Here is a 17,837-nt window from a genome sequence, read left to right on the forward strand (position 1 = left end):
ATTAAAACATGACAAATTGTACACATGAACATACATTTGAGGATATGATGATGAATATAAAATTTGCCATGACATTCCCCACTTTTGGTCGCCTCAACGACCAAATCAAGAAACAAAATTATTATATTCCACCTTTGCTGTCTGTCAGGGTTAACCATTAGCATCGTTATTGTCATACATTGGATATATTCTTCTTTTGTGAGGCATGGATATAGATATATCAAGAAAAATGTGGAAATAAACCTTAAAAAAAACTTCATCATTATTATCAATGGCATGAATCATCAAAAATCATCCTTTATTACATCTAGATAAGCAAAAATCATCATTTGCATCAAGGACATCACTCGTCTTCATCGGCTGAGTTCAGTGGTAACTGGGGTAACCAATAGCATCATGAGTGAAGAACCTTGAGTATTTTCCTCAATCGTAGCAGAAGGGTTTATGACTGTATTCCTGCAGCTAGGTGTGACGTTGTCCTCTCTCAACCTAGCTATGAGCATTTGGTGTGGCTTATAAACAAAGCTAGGCCCTTGTTCTAGAGAGTTTTCTTGTGTGTGTGTCTCAGTGGCCTTGTCGGTTCCCCCTTCATTGTTCGGTCAGCCTCCGTCTCAGCATCAGCTGGTGTCGGCAATCATCTTGGATCCATGTTGCCTGCTCCGCGACCTTCACTGCCGTGTGGGTCGTTCATTTCGGTCGGCGTTGTAGATGATTGGTTGTTGTCTGAGGAAGGGTAGTCTCCACACACCTGGCAACCTCTCTTGGGATCGGAAGGTACCTGAACAGAAGAGGGGGAAAAACACCGAAACAGAACTCTTGGGATTGGCTGGTACCTGAACACAGGCGCGATCCCACTACTGAGGCTTTAGCTGGTACCTGGTACCTGGTAGGCTTTAGCTGGTACCTGGACAGAAAAAAAAGGGGTGGGGGGGAAAAACACTCACCCAAAATAAAATAAAATAAAATAAAATAAAATAAAATAAAAAATAAAATAAAATAAAATAAAATAAAAAATAAAATAAAATAAAATAAAATAAAATAAAAGTTTAGGGGTGTTAGGTTTAGTTAACTAACTAAATGAATAGTTAGTATGGCCAGGAAGGCAGAGACAGGTCAGAGGTCAGGATCTGAGAGCTTTTCAGATCCTAAAAGGTGCTGCTGCACAATCACACAATGGTTAGGTGTGGGTTAGTGAGCTTTTAGCCATGCTAGCTCTGTAGCCCATTTGCACGCGAGTGGGAAAATATGAGGCTGAAAGAAAAGCAGGAAGTATTAATTCGATTTTCTTTTCCTGGAGTAAGGAGAAGCATAGCTGGAGTTGCAGTGATTATCTGTGGTACATCTACTTACCTGGTGAGAAGCAACAATTTGAGAACCACTGTTTACAAGGACATGCAAGTCGGACGGAGAAGGACATGCAAGTCAGACGGAGAAGTGTGGAGTGTGATTACATGTCTTCTCAAGATGAATACATACAATTGGGAGACATGGAGATGTGAGAAAGCTAAATGAGTTTAACCAAATAAATAAATAATGTTATTTATTTATTTAAATTGTTTGTTTCATTTTTCGTTGCTATCTCTTATTTGTGAAGGAGAAATCTTATTCTATCCTTTATTTATTCTGAATAATGTTAAAACTCCACACCTATTCACATAGCCTAATTCTTTTATAGAGCTGAATTTGTCAGTTCATTTATTTCATTCATTTCCCTCATAATTATTATTTGAGATGTAATTTACTTAATTTTGAAGGTCAATTGGTGGCAAAAGTGTCTCCTATTCTGTGTCTGAACCAGAGTTCAGCGAGATTATTGGCCCTTTAAGGTTAGACAGAATTAAAGTTAAGTTGAGTCGAACAATCATATTGTCTTTTGCTCTCTGTATTTATCCCATTCGTGGGGGTGACGAGCCCCAGCACGGTTTGGAGAGCTTCCTTAAATGCCTGGAAGTTACTTAACTTTAAACTATCTCTTATTTCAATCAATTATCAAGATTTTCAGGAGGACCCTTTTTTAAATCTCAGGCGACCCAGATTGGGCCACCAACCCAATGTTGAGAACACTTAATTTTTCCCTTAAACGTGTCTAAACCCAGTGAAGGTGTTTTATGGTCTTGCACGCTGTTGGAACAAGAAGAAAATGGTTGGAGGGTTTTGGGGTATATTATTTTCCTATGATAAAATATAAATCAAAAATCAGAGGGACGTTGGCCCCTCCCTTCCCTTTTTTACATAAGAATACATTTGGATTCTTAAAACCATATGATAAATATCATTGGAAAATCACTTATCTGATCATTTTGGATGTGTCTCCGTTTTCCTCTCTCTTGTGTCCGCCTGCCTTTGTGCCCTCCAACCTCCTCGACCTCCTCCTCCTCAGCCTTAAAAGGTCAAAGCCAGGGTCAACTGTACGCTCCCTTTGGAAATTTGAAGATCTGTCCCCACTTTTGCAGTTGGATTGGAAGTCTCTGTAGTCTCTGGAATAGATATTATGTTAGAACATCCACAATATGTCATATTGTCACGTGTCTATTTCTATTTCCCCTTTGCTTCCCAGTTACAGTTATGGACAATACTTCCCTTTAATTCTCATCCTCCATCATAAGAGTAGTGACCAGGCATGGCGGCGAAGAGGAAGGATCGGAGTCGAGAAGGCGGTGGCATTCTGTTAGGAAACACTCAGAAACAGAAAGAGAGGAAACCATTAAGACTTAACTGGATAATTTAAAATATCTCTTTTCTTTAGTTGGATCTGATTCGTCTCCTTACAGCGACCTGTATTTTGGAAAAAGCTACATAATAACAACAACTAAGACGAAGACGTAGACAAGTGCACACCACAACGAGTATACACATATAACAACAAAAAACATGGACACTGAACATGAACAGTAAGGTCAGTCAAGGTCAAAGCCAGTCATTCCACTGAAAGTGGTATCATATATAAAAAACGTCGTTTGGTGTTTTTAAACACCCAGAAAAAACCTTTAAAACCTGGTAACTTTTTAGAAGGCCCAAGGCCTAAAACCATAGTTCTTTTAACAAGCAGCAGTGTTTTCTGAACACCCCACTACATAATTGGCAAAAACAGGGAGAAGATCTAGTGCATCAGAACCCAGGAGGAAAAGAAGGTGAAACAGAGGAACATGTGTAGTCAAACAGCCATTCATCGGTCAATCACTCAATGACACGTCCACGGCACATTCGCACTCACAACACGGTTCTCTCAGGCATACGTAACGTGTCATCATTCAGTCATTCATGCACCGCACACGTTCATGCCTCAATTTTCACGTCCATTCATTCACAAGGTTTTGTTGCATAGTGTCTAAGTAAAATATAGGTCTCATCTAACCCACCAGTGGCGATAGCCAGTCCACCTCCTCTCTCGGGGTCAATGAGCTCTTATTGCCCCCTCATGCTTGGCAACCTTTTAGTGTTAATTAATTGCTTTTTACTGGTATCGTCTGATTACTAAGAGGTACGCTCCTTTTTACTTCCGCCTTGGCGGAGTCTTAGATTATCGCCCGTGGTACTGACAGTCTGCTCATCTGCTGATCAGGCAGGAATCGCACGGCCGTGTCTAACTCAACAAACTCAACAACTCTCGACCTCCGGCTTTGTAAAAGATAAAGCTGGGGAGAACTCTCAACCTCCGGCTAAAGCTCAACAACTAAAGCTGGGGAGAACTATGGGGGGGGATCTCTCAACCTCCGGCTAAAGCTCAACAACGACCTCCGGCTAAAGCTGGGGAGAACAACAACTCTCGACCTCCGGCTAACTGGGGAGAACAACTCTCTAACCTCCGGCTAACTGGGGAGAACAACAATAACAAACAACTCTCGACCTCCGGCTAACTGGGGAGAACTAACCTCCGGCTAACTGGGGAGAACTCTCGACCTCCGGCTAACTGGGGAGAACAACTCTCTAACCTCCGGCTAACTGGGGAGAACAACAATAACAAACACCAACGCAGACTGTCAGGACTTTATTGGGCACCTCTAAGATTGAACGGAGCACGCAACCTCTAATAACCCTCACTCTAAGGGAACGTAGAAATTTGTTCAGAACGGTCTTCGGTTACCAAGCATGTATCAAATCAGGTGGACCACTATCCCCCGAAGAGCGCTTTCCCTAGCAAGGTTTATCCTTTTTCTGCACATTAAACCAGGACTTCTTGTTTGAAAAGTAATTGCCTATGTACTCATAGCAACTAATGGGACATTTTTTCTCAGGAAAAATTTGGTACCCCCCCCCTGCTGTCGAGTGGCTTTGGGCCGGCCAGACAGTCCGACGCGGTAAGGGGGAAGCGCGCAAAATGAAAACAATGAATGTTGAACTAGGCTGTCTGTCGCAAGCAGCTTTAAAAAGGGTAAGGTACAGATTGTTTACGAGGGTATCGGTCAAAAAAATGTCAAAATTTAAACTTGTTGAGGCTGCAGTCCTCAATCTCTGTCTCAATTTTCCTGAAATTGAGTAAAAACAAAAGAGAAAAAGAAGAATCGTTCAGAAATAACAAAGGAGAAAAACGTGTGAGCTCAAAAAAATCATGGCCAATAAAAATTAAAACTTCAGCTCCAAAAGCTGAGGCAACAGAGGGCTCTGTCTTCAGCGGATGTAACCATATCTTGCATTGTGGGGGCCCTCCCCTCAATCAAGAAAATAAATGAAAGAAAAGCCTTATCAGTAACACTATTTTCTTCCCCTTTGTTTGTTGTTTTCTCATAAAGGCCAAAGCAGTGTAAATAAATGAGCAACATAATGAATAAAAGCAAAGATAAATGATGGGCACACTTGATCTCATGTGGCAAACAGAAGGGTTCTGTGTGAAGTTCTGTGTTTCTCATAGTTATGAATGTGGGTGTGTGACTGTATGTCTGGTCTGTCTGCGTGTGAGAGAATAAATGAAAACAAAATAATCTAGTGCACAGTCAGAAGATAGAGGGGTTAGTATTGTGCGAAGGAGAAGCTTGTTGGCTATTTGCTAGTTGTCCCCCTCCATGCCAAAGTTCAAGGCTCTACCACCAAAGGCTGTGGTGGACTTCTTGTTGCTTGGTATCCTTGTGGCTTTTGAAACAGTGTCTTTTTGGTGAAGATTTCCAGCAGACGTGTGACCAGTCTGCAGTTGCTGCCCATCATTCAGGCAGTAGTCGTGGCATTTAACTCGCAACTCATTGGTGGGGGAGTGTCCAACCACTCCGACGCCCACAGGTTCTCAGTCTTTGATGATGGGGCAGGATGTGTTAATCCAGCATTGGCATGCGGCCCATTCATAGACGATGAAGAGTTGACTTGGGACTGAGCGAGTTATTTCAGCATTGCTTTGCTGAATGGGAGTTGAGTCCTTGAGTCCTGAAAGGTCACACACCTTTGATTGTCCATTTCCTTCTGATGCTTGGTCCTTTGAATGATGTTGACATTCCATTAGCGTAAGAGTTGAAGGTGATTTCATTCTTTCATTGAAGATGTCGTTTCTTCAGGGGACAACCACAAAGCCAACAGAAACTAACAATTTAAATAATAAAAAATGATAATGATGGTAACAGTAATATTAAAATAAAATAAAATGAAATACTGTATTCATCTGTGTGTGTGTGTGTGTGTTGCCCATCAAACATGAAATCAAAATAAAATTTAAAATAAAAATAAAAATAGTGTCTGTGTGTAATGGCACTATTCTATCGGCAGGGGAGAAGTGAGAAATCACAATGTTGTGTCACAAGTGTGTAGTGCACTAAACTGGCCAGTGAGGGGCGCCACCTCTCTCTCTCTCTCTGTTGGGTGTGGCTCTCTGTGCGTGTGCGTGCGCCCGTGCGCGTGCCTGTGTGTGTGCTCTCTCTCTGTCCCTTTCTCTCTCTCTGTACGTGTGTGTGTGTGTGTGTGTGTGTGTGTGTGTGTGTGTGTGTGTGTGTGTTGCAAAGATAAAAAAAAGTAAAACTCGCCTGAAAGCATGATCTGAGTTCACATCATACCAAGATTGTATATGCGTATGCATATATTATTTGTTTATTGGGTTGTTCATCTGTTTGATTCACAGAAACACAATTTAGGTTAGGTTCGGGGTTTTAATCTATTTTGCTTTCGGTACAGAGGTGAACTCAGATCATGACACCGCTGAGATGTTTTGGAAACTTTGGTTGCCCGTCTATCTATGGTCAGGACCTCACAGGCTGTGGGAGTCCGAACAAAACCAAAGTAAATAATGACCTAAACAAAATATCCGAGCCCGAAGAAAACCAGAGAGAACCTACAGCATTAAAAAGCACAGAACCTCAACCATTTGAGCCTTTCTCATGGCAGTTCACTGCGTCAAAACACAGAACAGCTGAGGATCAAAATCAAAGCTCAAAGCTGAAAATCAATACAATGCTTGACTGGTTCAAAAAAAAATCAACACAGAGCGAATATATATATATGTAAATGAAAATTTACATATATATATATATTTATAAAGGCAGCTTTACCTTAGTCCGAATTGGTGTTTGAGGTTCAACCGATGGTTCGTGCTCCAGTCTCTGTCCGAGGGGTGGACAGAAGATGGTCCTGTTCGTGATCGCCAATTGTTACGGCAGAATTTACGGTTGACCTCATTTGAGACATGATTCATTGCTCTGGTTGAATGATAGAATCCAGGAGAAGCATTGATGATTTAATAAAAAATGATTTTATTCTAAACTAAATAAAAGAATACAAAGTGGAACAAAGTGAAACAAAATTAGCGTCCGTCCAGGCGGACGTCCAAAGGAAGTGCCGCGCCCCGCCCCAACAGTTTCAAAGCTTAAGCTTTTTATACAGATAAGAAAAGGTCCCAACAGTGAGAGACAAAAGGGAGGGAGTCAGATGCCCATAGTGGCAATGTTGGAGGATGATGAAGATGTTATGAGAAGGTTTGGCTCCAGTCTTTATCTGTCTTGATAAGTGTGTACGTCAGTGTATGTCCTTGGCAGAGACTGTGCTGCACTGAGAATAATACGATCTGTACTGTTTAATCATGATTCAGCTGTTCAAAAGTGTAAAGATTAATGGAGTCGTCATGTATTAAAACATGACAAATTGTACACATGAACATACATTTGAGGATATGATGATGAATATAAAATTTGCCATGACACTGCACACGAGCTGAAAATTCAGGTTTTTTCTGTCTTTTCAAGCTGTGACCCAGGTTAGTCAAATTTTGTAAACATGAATCAGTTGATCAGTGCTGTTTCACTTATTGGCCTGCAGTGTCCAACACTGTAGACACTGCAGGTGCAGGTGAGCTGTGCACGCACCTCCTGGTTGTAATTGGTAACCTTATATAACCTTAGTGCTCTGCCCTGTGACTGTCCCTGAAGCCCCTCCCTCTCTATATATCCACAGCTTTCTCATTATTAATCTCTGACCAATGAATGGACACCTTTATATTTGTGTGTGTGTGCGTGCGTACGTGTGTGTGTGTGTCTGTAGGTACAAGCCCTGACCTCCTGCTTTGGTTTCATTTCCAGAGAACCTTAAGGATCATCAGACGCTCTCTGCGTATCATCATGAGGTGAGACAGACACACACACACACACACACACACACACACACACACACACACACACACACACACACACACACACACACACACACACAAACATACACACACACACACACACACACACTCCTTCATAACCTGTAACAGTTTTTTTTTCCCATTGCTTGAACATATTTTGCAAAACTTGGCTCATTGTGTCAAAACTCTAAACACAAGCAAATAAGACACAGCACTAAGAAATAAACCACATCTATATCAAATTGAAACTCTGCTATCAAAACCTAACAGACCTTTGTCTAAATGTCACTGTGATGATAAAATGACTTTTGTCATATGAATAAGCCTTTAAATGAGCAGCAACACACTAGTCTATTTTATATAAAACACTGCAGTCTTTAGTTTTCACTGTTTTTATTCAGTTCCACAGAAGGCACGTTTTCACATCAACTAAAAAATGAAAATCATTACAGTAATGTATTTTGCAGTACAGTAAATTCAGTTAAAGGAAAAGTAGAACAAAAATTAAGAAAAAACAAAAAAAAAACAAAAAAAACAATACACCACTGTAAACACAAACACAATTGTGCACAAGTGGGCTTATGGATCCTGCCGTCTCATAAACATCCCAAGTAATGTCTTCTCTTGTTAAGCATTGGTAAAGTATCCACTGCCTGCAGAAAAAAACATACGGGCATGTGGTTGGCGGTCATATACGCCATCTCCAAGCAGAGTCCAATATATGATTCAGAAATGGTGAGTAGCAGGGCCGAGTACACAACTTCAAATTGATCATGGTTGGTGAACCAGTTCTGAACCAGAGCAGCCCCATGGAAACCAACATTATCCCAGACAACAACAAACCTGGGCTGCTCTGGTCTATCCTGTTTGACTGAATCATGAAGTGTGGTAATGTAATATGATACAGTACTGTAAATACTCTACATACAGTGTGAGTAGAGTAGAGTGCTGAAGACACCTGTTTTCAGGTAGGAATGTCATTATAGATAAAACTGTGAACTGGTTTAGATGTCTCTGCTCAGCTGATACAATGGTTGCTCTAATGCAGTGTTTTTCAACCTTTTTTGAGCCAAGGCACATTTTTTTTATTGAAAAAATCACGAGGCACACCACCAGCCAAACATGTTAAAAAATGATACTCTGTAGCCTATATTAACAATATAGCCATTCTCATCAAAGTGTCTTGAATAGGAATCAAATAAACACAAAGAATAAAGGACTTTATCATCATTTGTATTTCTTCTTTCAAATAAAAAGTGCACTTAACATGTCCACTTCAAAAATACAGCTTGAACATAACAAATGAAACAACAATGTGGTCTTAAAGGTAGTAGAAAACGTCAAAGTGTTTTGCAAACTCTAATTCTGTCCAAAATTATTAATTACCAGGAATACAGAAATATCGTGCTTATTATGACAGAAGCAATAATATTTGGGAAAGATTTCACTGTTTTATAATGAGAAATATGAAGAGTTACATGTACAAAATGTCAATCTCAGTGTATTTTACTCACTCAGTGTGAAATCTGTGCCTGTTTGGATGAACAAAGAGCTGATATTGAAGAATTGAAGAAAGACACACACGAAGCTCTTCCTCAACAGCTCTCAGTCGCTCTCTGTTTTTAGTTTTGATGGCAGTCAGGCTTGAGAAGCTCACCTCACACAGATATGTCGTGGAAAATGGGAGCAATGTCACAATAGCTTTGTTTGCCAGAATGGGGAACTCCTTGGCAGCAGTCAACCAAAAACTGTCCAAAGGTAGATCAGCAAAGCTTAGCTTCAGACCACGATTTTGTCTCAGTTCAGTTAGTTCCTCCTGCTCCTGCAAAGTCATGTCCTTTCCAAAAACTGCTGAGCTGTATGGGTCCCTAACCCAGTCAAGGCTATCAGTGGAGGCTGAAGAGAAATAAAATGACATCTTCTCCTTGAGAGTTTTCAGATGTTTACTAATGATCTCACACAGTGCAGCAGTGTGAACATCTTGCCATTTCTTGGTGAGTGGAAACATTTCAAGGTTGCCACTTTCCACATGTTGTTGCCAGAGGTGCACCTTTGAACGGAAGCCATTTATTTTATCCGTACTTGTGAGCAGGTTTTCATTCCGGCCTTGCATTCGTGTGTTCAGTTCATTCAGATGATGAAAAATATCCGCCAGATATGCCAGCCTTGCACACCACTCATCACTTGCAAGCAGTTTTGCGTAATCGGACCCCTCATTTGTCAGAAACACCTTGAGTTCCTCCCGCAGCTCATACACACGGGCCAGCACCTTGCCGCGCGACAACCATCGGACCTCCGTGTAAAACAACAAGGCTTTATGCTCCGCTCCCATTTCTTCACACAAAGACGCAAATATACGGCTTTTCACTGGTCGTGTCTTTACAAAGTTTACCATGCCCACAACATCATCCAACACAGGGGCTAGTTCTGCTGGTAAAGTCTTGGCAACGAGGGCCTCACGGTGTAAGAAACAGTGCGTAACTATCACATCTGGGTTTGTTTCCTTCACTCTGCTAACGAAGCCTTTGGTGCGCCCGACCATGGCTGCGGCTCCATCAGTGCAGACACTCGTGCAGTTTTCCCACTTAAGTCCTCCTTTTTCGAGATACTCTGATGTGACCCGAAAAATTTCCTCTCCCGTTGTTCTTTCTGGCAAAGCTTTGCAAAACAGAAAGTTTTCTCTGATTACGTCTCCATCCACAAAACGCACATTGGCCAAGAGTTGAGCATGTCCACTAATATCCGTGGACTCATCAAGTTGCAGCGCAAATTTCTCACTGATACGAATCTTTTCCAAAACCACACTTTCGATGTCGGCAGACATGTCATCAATACGTCTGGCAATTGTGTTATCTGAGAGAGGGACTTTGGCTACTTCTTTAACCGCTTCAGGTCCCAGCATCTCATTTACAATGGCTTTGCAGGCGGGTAATATTAATGTCTCTGCCACAGTGTGGGACCGTTTTGATTTAGCTACAAGTTCAGCTACGTGGTAGCTAGCTTTAAGGGCTCTCTCATTTACCTTTGTCGTTTTTCTCATAAATGTTGCCTGTTTCTCCGTGTGTTCACGCAGGCGAACAAAATACTCCTTATTCTTGTTTTGAAGCGACGGGTGTTTCGTTTGGAGATGGCGTTTAAGCTTGCTTGGTACCATAGCACTGTTGGATAGCTTCTCGCCACACACCAAGCACAACGGGATCGGTGTCGTTGCATCCCCGGTGGAAGTAAATCCAAATGAAACATAACTCTCGCTGTATTGCCTCGAGCTCACCGTCTTTGCTTTCTTTCCTCCACTCATACTAGGGCCTTCTTCTGGGTCCGAATTTTGTCCAGGGCCCAGTTCGGAATTGGTATTTTTCCTCTTCAAAAATATCTCCATCACTGTCACCGTAGTTTCGCTTACCCACAATGCTTTTACCGCCAGCTGTCACTTTCATGCCTCACTAATTCTCTTGTCTCAACGGACAATGCAATTCGCTACCTGCTGCCATCTAGTGTTATGGAAGAGTTTTACATGATTACGCTCTCAAGGTGGATTCACACCGAACGCGACTGAAGTGACTGAAGCGATGCGATTACATTAAAAATCAATGTAAATGACGCAACGTCAATTTATCCCCCCCTCAGCGACGCGACTTGCATGATCAAAGTTGAAAAATTTAAACTTTTTAAGCGACGTGAAGCGATATCTCCCGTCCTCCACTGTCTGTAGAGCGGAGGCAGCAGCCCCTCCCTCCCGCTCCCGCTTCAGTGCTGACGGCTGCAGCGGAGGCTGTTCTACTTCCTCAAAGTATCAGGTTCAAAATTAAAGCGGTAAATTTCTTTAAAACCACAGTAACTACTGATCAAACACATTCTGAGTGAAGTCATCCTTTAATATCTCCGTTAAGTTGATCATTTAACCGTAGAAGCGGAGCAAGAAGGAAAAAAAAAGACATCATCAACACTCTCTCTCTCTGTCTCTACCCTGTTACCGGGGCCACACACACACACACACACACACACACACACACACACACACACACACACACACACACACACACACACACACACACACACACACACACACACACACACACACACACACACACACACACACACACACAGCTCCCTAGTGATCGCGTCGCTGGAGCGATGAAATGATGGACTGACAAAAAAGCACCACTATGTGCAAACTACCGATCAGGGACGATTTAAGGCAACGGCATCGCTTCCGTCGCGTTCGGTGTGCACGCACCTTTAGTCACTACTGCAGCACGGACACTCGACAATGGTATATTATTTGCAGATAATAATTAATATGTTTTCAAAATTTTTTTTTAGACCAATTAGGTGAAATTGGATAATTTCCCACGGCACACCTGACGATCTCTCGCGGCACACTAGTATGCCGCGGCACAGTGGTTGAAAAACACTGCTCTAATGTCATCTGAAATATTTGTCCTTGCATGGCCTCTTCAACCACGCTCTCCTCTCTGTCTCTCTATCTTGCTCTTCTTGCCCCATGTTTGCAAAGTTCACAAAACGGCTTAACTGAGGCCTTTTGTAGCTGGATGATTGGTGTTCAATTTTGTCACTATTTTTAGGTGTGTGTCCAAGTATTTTTATTTAACCAGTGTGTGTTGTGTTTTCAATAGATGTGTTTTCCCAATGGTACCACGAGATTTCCTTTTTGAAATGTGTCTAATGTATGAAATAGTGTGTAGTGTGCAGGAGCAAGTGTGTTACAGAAATGAAACTAAAATGCAAAGCAGAACTTTTGCATAAGGTATGGTTATGGTGTGTGTGTAGACAGGGACTCTAGGTGTGGTCAGACTTGTTGTCAGGGACAGCAGAGACCTGAGGAGAACATGGGTGTGGTGTTGAATCTAAATGTTAAATCTAAATTTAAATATACTTGTTAAATCTATATGTAGTAGGTAAATATACAGTAAATGTCAAATTTAATTGTTAAATGTAAATGTAAAAGTTAAAAATAAAAGTTGAATCTAAATGTTAAATCTAAATGTAAAACGTATTGGCCTGTTTAGTGTCCTTCTTATTAACTTCCTTCAAATTTGTAAATTGAAATAAAATAATAGCTTGTAAAAAATAATCAGGGTGTTCTCAGTAGAGCCAAGCTTATGGTTCAAACCAGGTTCAGCTAAGCCGTCCGTGACCATGCTGGCTTTTACCATTTCATCAAACTCTCAGCTTCTATCTCCCCAGCTGAGCCGTGCCAGCTGACAGTGTTTAACTTAAGTGAACGTTGTCATAAGACCCAAGAGATCAATCACAGATTTAATGATTAGAGAGTGACGGCGCATGTGCTTTTATGATGAATGAGAAGCCAAAAGGAACCAATGCTGAGACCAACAGGACGTGACGTCATCTGTTACTGAGCAATGAAAAAAAATGACGGACATGTTAAAAAAAGAAGACGACTGTGGTTTGAACATTTTAAAAGTAGTAAAGGTGTTATTTAGTCAATTTATCAGAGCAAACAACTGAAACATGTGATCACACACTGATCGTGTGCATTTGATAAGTTTTTTAACGCCTGTCAGCCTTTAATAAAATAGATGATGTAACTCAGAATTAAATAATATGTAATTTATGAGACTTGTGAGTGTTTGATGAATAGTTTGTTGAATTAATAAATAAATGAACAGGGGGAGCAGCAGCTGTAGACACTGCAGGTGCAGGTGAGCTGTGCAAGCACCTCCTGGAAAGCAAAAATGTATCTTTGTCATTGGTAACCTTATTTAACCTTAGTGCTCTGCCCTGTGACTGTCCCTGAAGCCCCTCCCTCTCTGTATATCCACAGCTTTCTCATTATTAATCTCTGATCAATGAATGGACACCTTTATACAGTGCGGTAAACGGAGATGAATACGCACGTATCCTTATATATAGTATTATTACTGATGGTTTAAACACATGGAGACTGTGATATCTCATTAAAAATATGGTACACATTAAATATGTAGACAATGATTATCGTCGTTTGTATGGTTTTAAAATCATATTAAAACATTTACCATGATATTCTGTTTAATTTCTTTTTAAAATACCGTATTAAAGCGGGATTTAAAAAAAAAAAAGTATAACAGAAGTCTTTTTGACTTCTTTTTCCTTTTGTAGATGTATATTGAGTGTTTTAAAGCATCAATAAAGATCTAAATGTTAAATCTAAATGTTGAATCTAAATGTTAAATTTAAATGTTAAATCTAAATGTCAAAGGTAAATTTAAATGTTAAATCTAAATGTTACATCTAAGTCTAAATGTTAAATCTAAATGTAAAAGGTAAATATAAGTGTTGAATCTATATGGTAAATGTAAAAGTAGATCTAAAGGATGTTAAATCTAAATTTTAGATCTAAATCTAAATGATAAATCGGTCGCAATTGGTAACAATCACATATGTATTCAGCAGAAAAACTTTTTTTTATTGTCTACTTATACTTACGCTAAATAAATTATGATGTTTTATGTATTTGATTATTTTATTCTTCTACTTTTACAAAAAGTGTCTTGGAGGTGTTCAGATGAGACTCACACTAAGGGCTCTGTCTCCTTCACGGTCACATGACCCCGGGTCGCGCCATCTGATGTTCATGTGCCAGTCGTCCTCCTTTCCCAGTCCCAGTTCACTCTCACCAGTCGGACTCACGTTAGCATCCGGTGCCTTGGTGAAACCCAGGAGGCTGTGCTCCCTCTAAGTTATTCGCTTCTCACCAGATCCACGAGCTACAGTCGCTCTTATTTGGCATCAAGTTCACATTCCACTTCGTCCTTGAATAAATCAGGTTTCTGCTGTTGTTAAAAGTATTTCAGATAAATGTGAAGTAGAATAACCAGCAAGAGTAAAGTTTAGATAACTAAAATGGAGAATGTGCTATAGGTTATTGTTTACGATATATTGTCAAAAACATTTTCACCTGTAAGAATATGTCATTACACGATTGAAAAGATCAATTCCCGTGTCGGACATTAGCAAAGACCATGGGACATTTGTCCCTCGATTTAGCCATGAATGCCCCTAAAAACCTTGTTCAAGGGGCCAAAATTGGTGAGACTGGGCTAACAGCTAACGCTAACCATTCCATCAAACCACAAAAAGCCACAGAAATGTTTATGGATAAAGTTAAAAGCTAAAGGATAAAAGCTAATGTCGTGTTAAAATAATGTTAGCATAAATACTAACGTTACTATTCATCCGTCCCAACTGGTAAAAGGCAATATTTTTTAATTATATTTCACGTGTTCACAGACAAAGCTGGTCCCATTAGACTAATGTAACTATCGTGATTATTACACCTAAATATCCTGAATGATTAAATAATTAGCTTGATTTAGTTTATTTATAGGAAATCTGAGAGTTATTTATCAACCATAACTTTATCTAACTCATTATCAGATATAACATAAACTAAATTCAGCAGCAATAAAAACACTAGTTTACAAGTTATTTTTGCTTTTCATGTGCTTTTTTTTTAGAACATTATTTTATTATAAATGAGGAAATAAATTGATTATATACAATAACACTAATAGTGACCCACATGCACTAATATATATCCCATAAATATTTAATATCAGCCCATGAGCTCTTTGATTCAGCAGCTATTGTAGCCTTTTTTGATGTGTCTAGTGTTGATGTGTTCAATTTAATTTGTTTGTAAGGAACCTGTTTACACTTTAAATTGGGAATTGTTTTATTTATTTATTGATGTATTGTTTTTATTTAAAGTAATTTTTATTGTTATTGTGATAAATACCAGAAATTATCGTGATAATGTTTTTAGTCTATATCGCCTATCCCTAAGCATGTGATCATCTATTTTCTCTTCATCCTCTTTCCACCAGTGCTTTTCAGAGTGAGTCCACACTGAAGGACAAACTAGACACCCTGGAGTGTCACTTTACTTGGGACCTGAAGTCCAGCAGGCGCGAGCTACTCCGTATGAAGGACCAGATGTTGGACTTCGGCCTTGTGAACGTGTGGTTGGGTCCGATCTACAACCTGCAGGGCTTCATCCACCTCCAGCTGGGTTTAAATAAGGAGGCCCATGGGTTCTTCACTAAAGCTGCTGAAGTCTATGCAGAGCAGGATCCCTGGAGGGTGGTGACCTACGGGAACCTGGCCTGGCTGCACCACCATCTAGACGAGGAAGAGGAGAGTCAGCGTTTTGTGGAGAAGGTGGACAAACTGTTGAATGAGAACCCACCTCCGTTCCAGGACAAGCTGCACCCAGAGGTCTATGCAGAGAAAGCTTGGACACTGATGAAGTACAACAAAGAGCAGGTTAAGCTTGCTATTGATTACTTCGACAGGGCCATTGAGATGCAGCCGGACCACAAGGAGTGGAGAACCAGTCGCGTGCTGGCGTTAGATTACCTAAATATCTGCAATGACAACAAGTCAGACGCTGAAGTTCTGGAGGAGATGCTACATGCCAGAGAGGAGGATCCAAATCACTTGTCCCTTGCTGCAGTTCTGCTCAAGCATAGAGCAAAGAACGGAGAGAATGTGGAAGAGGAGGTGAAGGAGCTTACCAAGAGAATCATGAAGAACCCTGTCAACAGCTACAATGGCTTTAGACCTCTGCTGAAGCTGTACAAGCAGGTCTACTCTGTAGACATGGCCATCGGTTTAGCTGAGGAAGCCTTGAGGAAGTTCCCTGAAGAGCGCTACATCAAGAACTGTGCAGCAGGCTGCTACAAGATGAAGATCCTGTTCCACAAAAAGGATCTGTTGCAGCAGGACCTGATCCGAGCTCTCACTCTCTACAAAGACCTGATTGATCTTTATCCTGAATCACTGAAGATGAAGATCGACTACCTTCAGGTGCTTTCATGTTTTGCAAATGGCCAACACGAGGTGGAGCAGAAGTACAAAAAGCTGCTGAAAGAAAACCCGGAGCCTTTGGACAAGCAGATGCTTTATCACTTCTATGCAAATTACCTTTTCTACCAACGACGGGATAGTTCCAGGTCCATTCACTTTCACATTAAAGTCGCAAAGATCCCTGAGGAGTCATGGTATCGTGACAAGAGCATTAAGATATTAGAGAGGCTCGCCAAACAAGAAAACAAAACCGTGGAGGAGTTTCTGAAGAGCAGAGATCAGCACGGCTTTCAGGAGATGCAGGAGGAAGAAGGTGGAGGAGTCCTTCAAACTGGCGAGCAGTGAAGGACTAAAGCTTTATGGTGGGCTCTGCTTTAACACCTAAACCTTTGATAAATCACACATTGCTAAAGGCCAACGCTGTCAGAAACAACCGCTTCTAGTGATGCTCATTCCTGTTCTTTGTGTTTGCTCTTGCAGTTATTGTAACGTACATCAAGATCTTCAGTTGAGATTCATCTAATGGCCGATTATTCATGTATTCCTGAACATATATATCAAGAAAGGAAATTGATTTAGGTTAAGTTGTAGTCAAGGTGGTGGGATTTGATCAGAAAAGTGCTCCTTCCTCCTTAGACAAATATATCAAACAAACAAGATTTTCTATGCTGTCAGTTTTCTTTTCTTTTGTTGAATTGTATTTTCTCTTTTTGGAAATCTGTTTAAATAAAACACATTTAAATATTTTAAAAAGTCTGTGTTTACTCACATAGTTGCCACAACACCTGTGTACAACTTGTGCTACCAAGTAGTGGCACGGGGGCGGCACTCCCACCTCTGGCTGCCCTACTAATCCCTCCAATTTTACTTACACCTCAACACAAGTGGGACAACCACTTCCACCATCCGGAGCTATTGCACCACATACACATATATACACATAGGCTGGATGGGCAGCACCGCTCCCCTCCATCCACCCTTTTTAATAGCACTTCATACATTCACTAAACACATACATTCACTCAGGGGATAGGGAAGTGCCTCTCCATTGGGGAATGGAGAGGCACCATAACAGGATGGTGGGTAACTTCACACATTTGGGCGGCTCAGCCCCTCTGTTGATGGCTGAGCCGCCGTGTGGGGATCAGGAGGGCGCGGTTGGGCGTGGCGGGGTGGTGGGTCTCTGGGGGGCGTGGGGGGGTGTTGCTGGGGGATCTCTTTGCGGGGTCTCTCCGGGCGGTGCCGGCCTGGTGGGGCGTGGGGGTGCCCCTTCCCTACGGGTGGGGCTTGGTGCTTGTCTCGTCTCCTGGTTGTCTTGGGGGCGCGCCTCACGGCGTGTGGGTCTGGGGTGGCCTGCCGCGCCAGTGTAGGGGGTGGGCGCGCTGGGGGGTGTTGCTTGGCACACCGGGATGGTGCTCTTTGCTAGGGGGGGGGGGGGGGGGGGGCTCTAGCTGTTCCGGTGGTTAAG

General features: G+C 41.4%; 1 protein-coding gene across 1 annotated transcript; it reads left to right on the top strand.

Moving 5' to 3' along the window:
- Positions 1 to 7,439: 7,439 nt before the first annotated feature.
- On the top strand, positions 7,440 to 16,892 carry LOC114472294 (interferon-induced protein with tetratricopeptide repeats 2-like). Its single transcript, XM_028461495.1, has 2 exons — positions 7,440 to 7,531; positions 15,388 to 16,892. The coding sequence occupies exons 1-2, from the start codon at positions 7,527 to 7,529 to the stop codon at positions 16,712 to 16,714; spliced, it is 1,332 nt and encodes a 443-aa protein (XP_028317296.1). The 5' UTR covers positions 7,440 to 7,526; the 3' UTR covers positions 16,715 to 16,892.
- The last annotated feature ends 945 nt before the right edge of the window (positions 16,893 to 17,837 follow it).

The sequence above is a fragment of the Gouania willdenowi genome, chromosome 11 (genome assembly GCF_900634775.1).
Source record: "Gouania willdenowi chromosome 11, fGouWil2.1, whole genome shotgun sequence".
Classification (NCBI taxonomy): Eukaryota; Metazoa; Chordata; class Actinopteri; order Blenniiformes; family Gobiesocidae; genus Gouania; species Gouania willdenowi.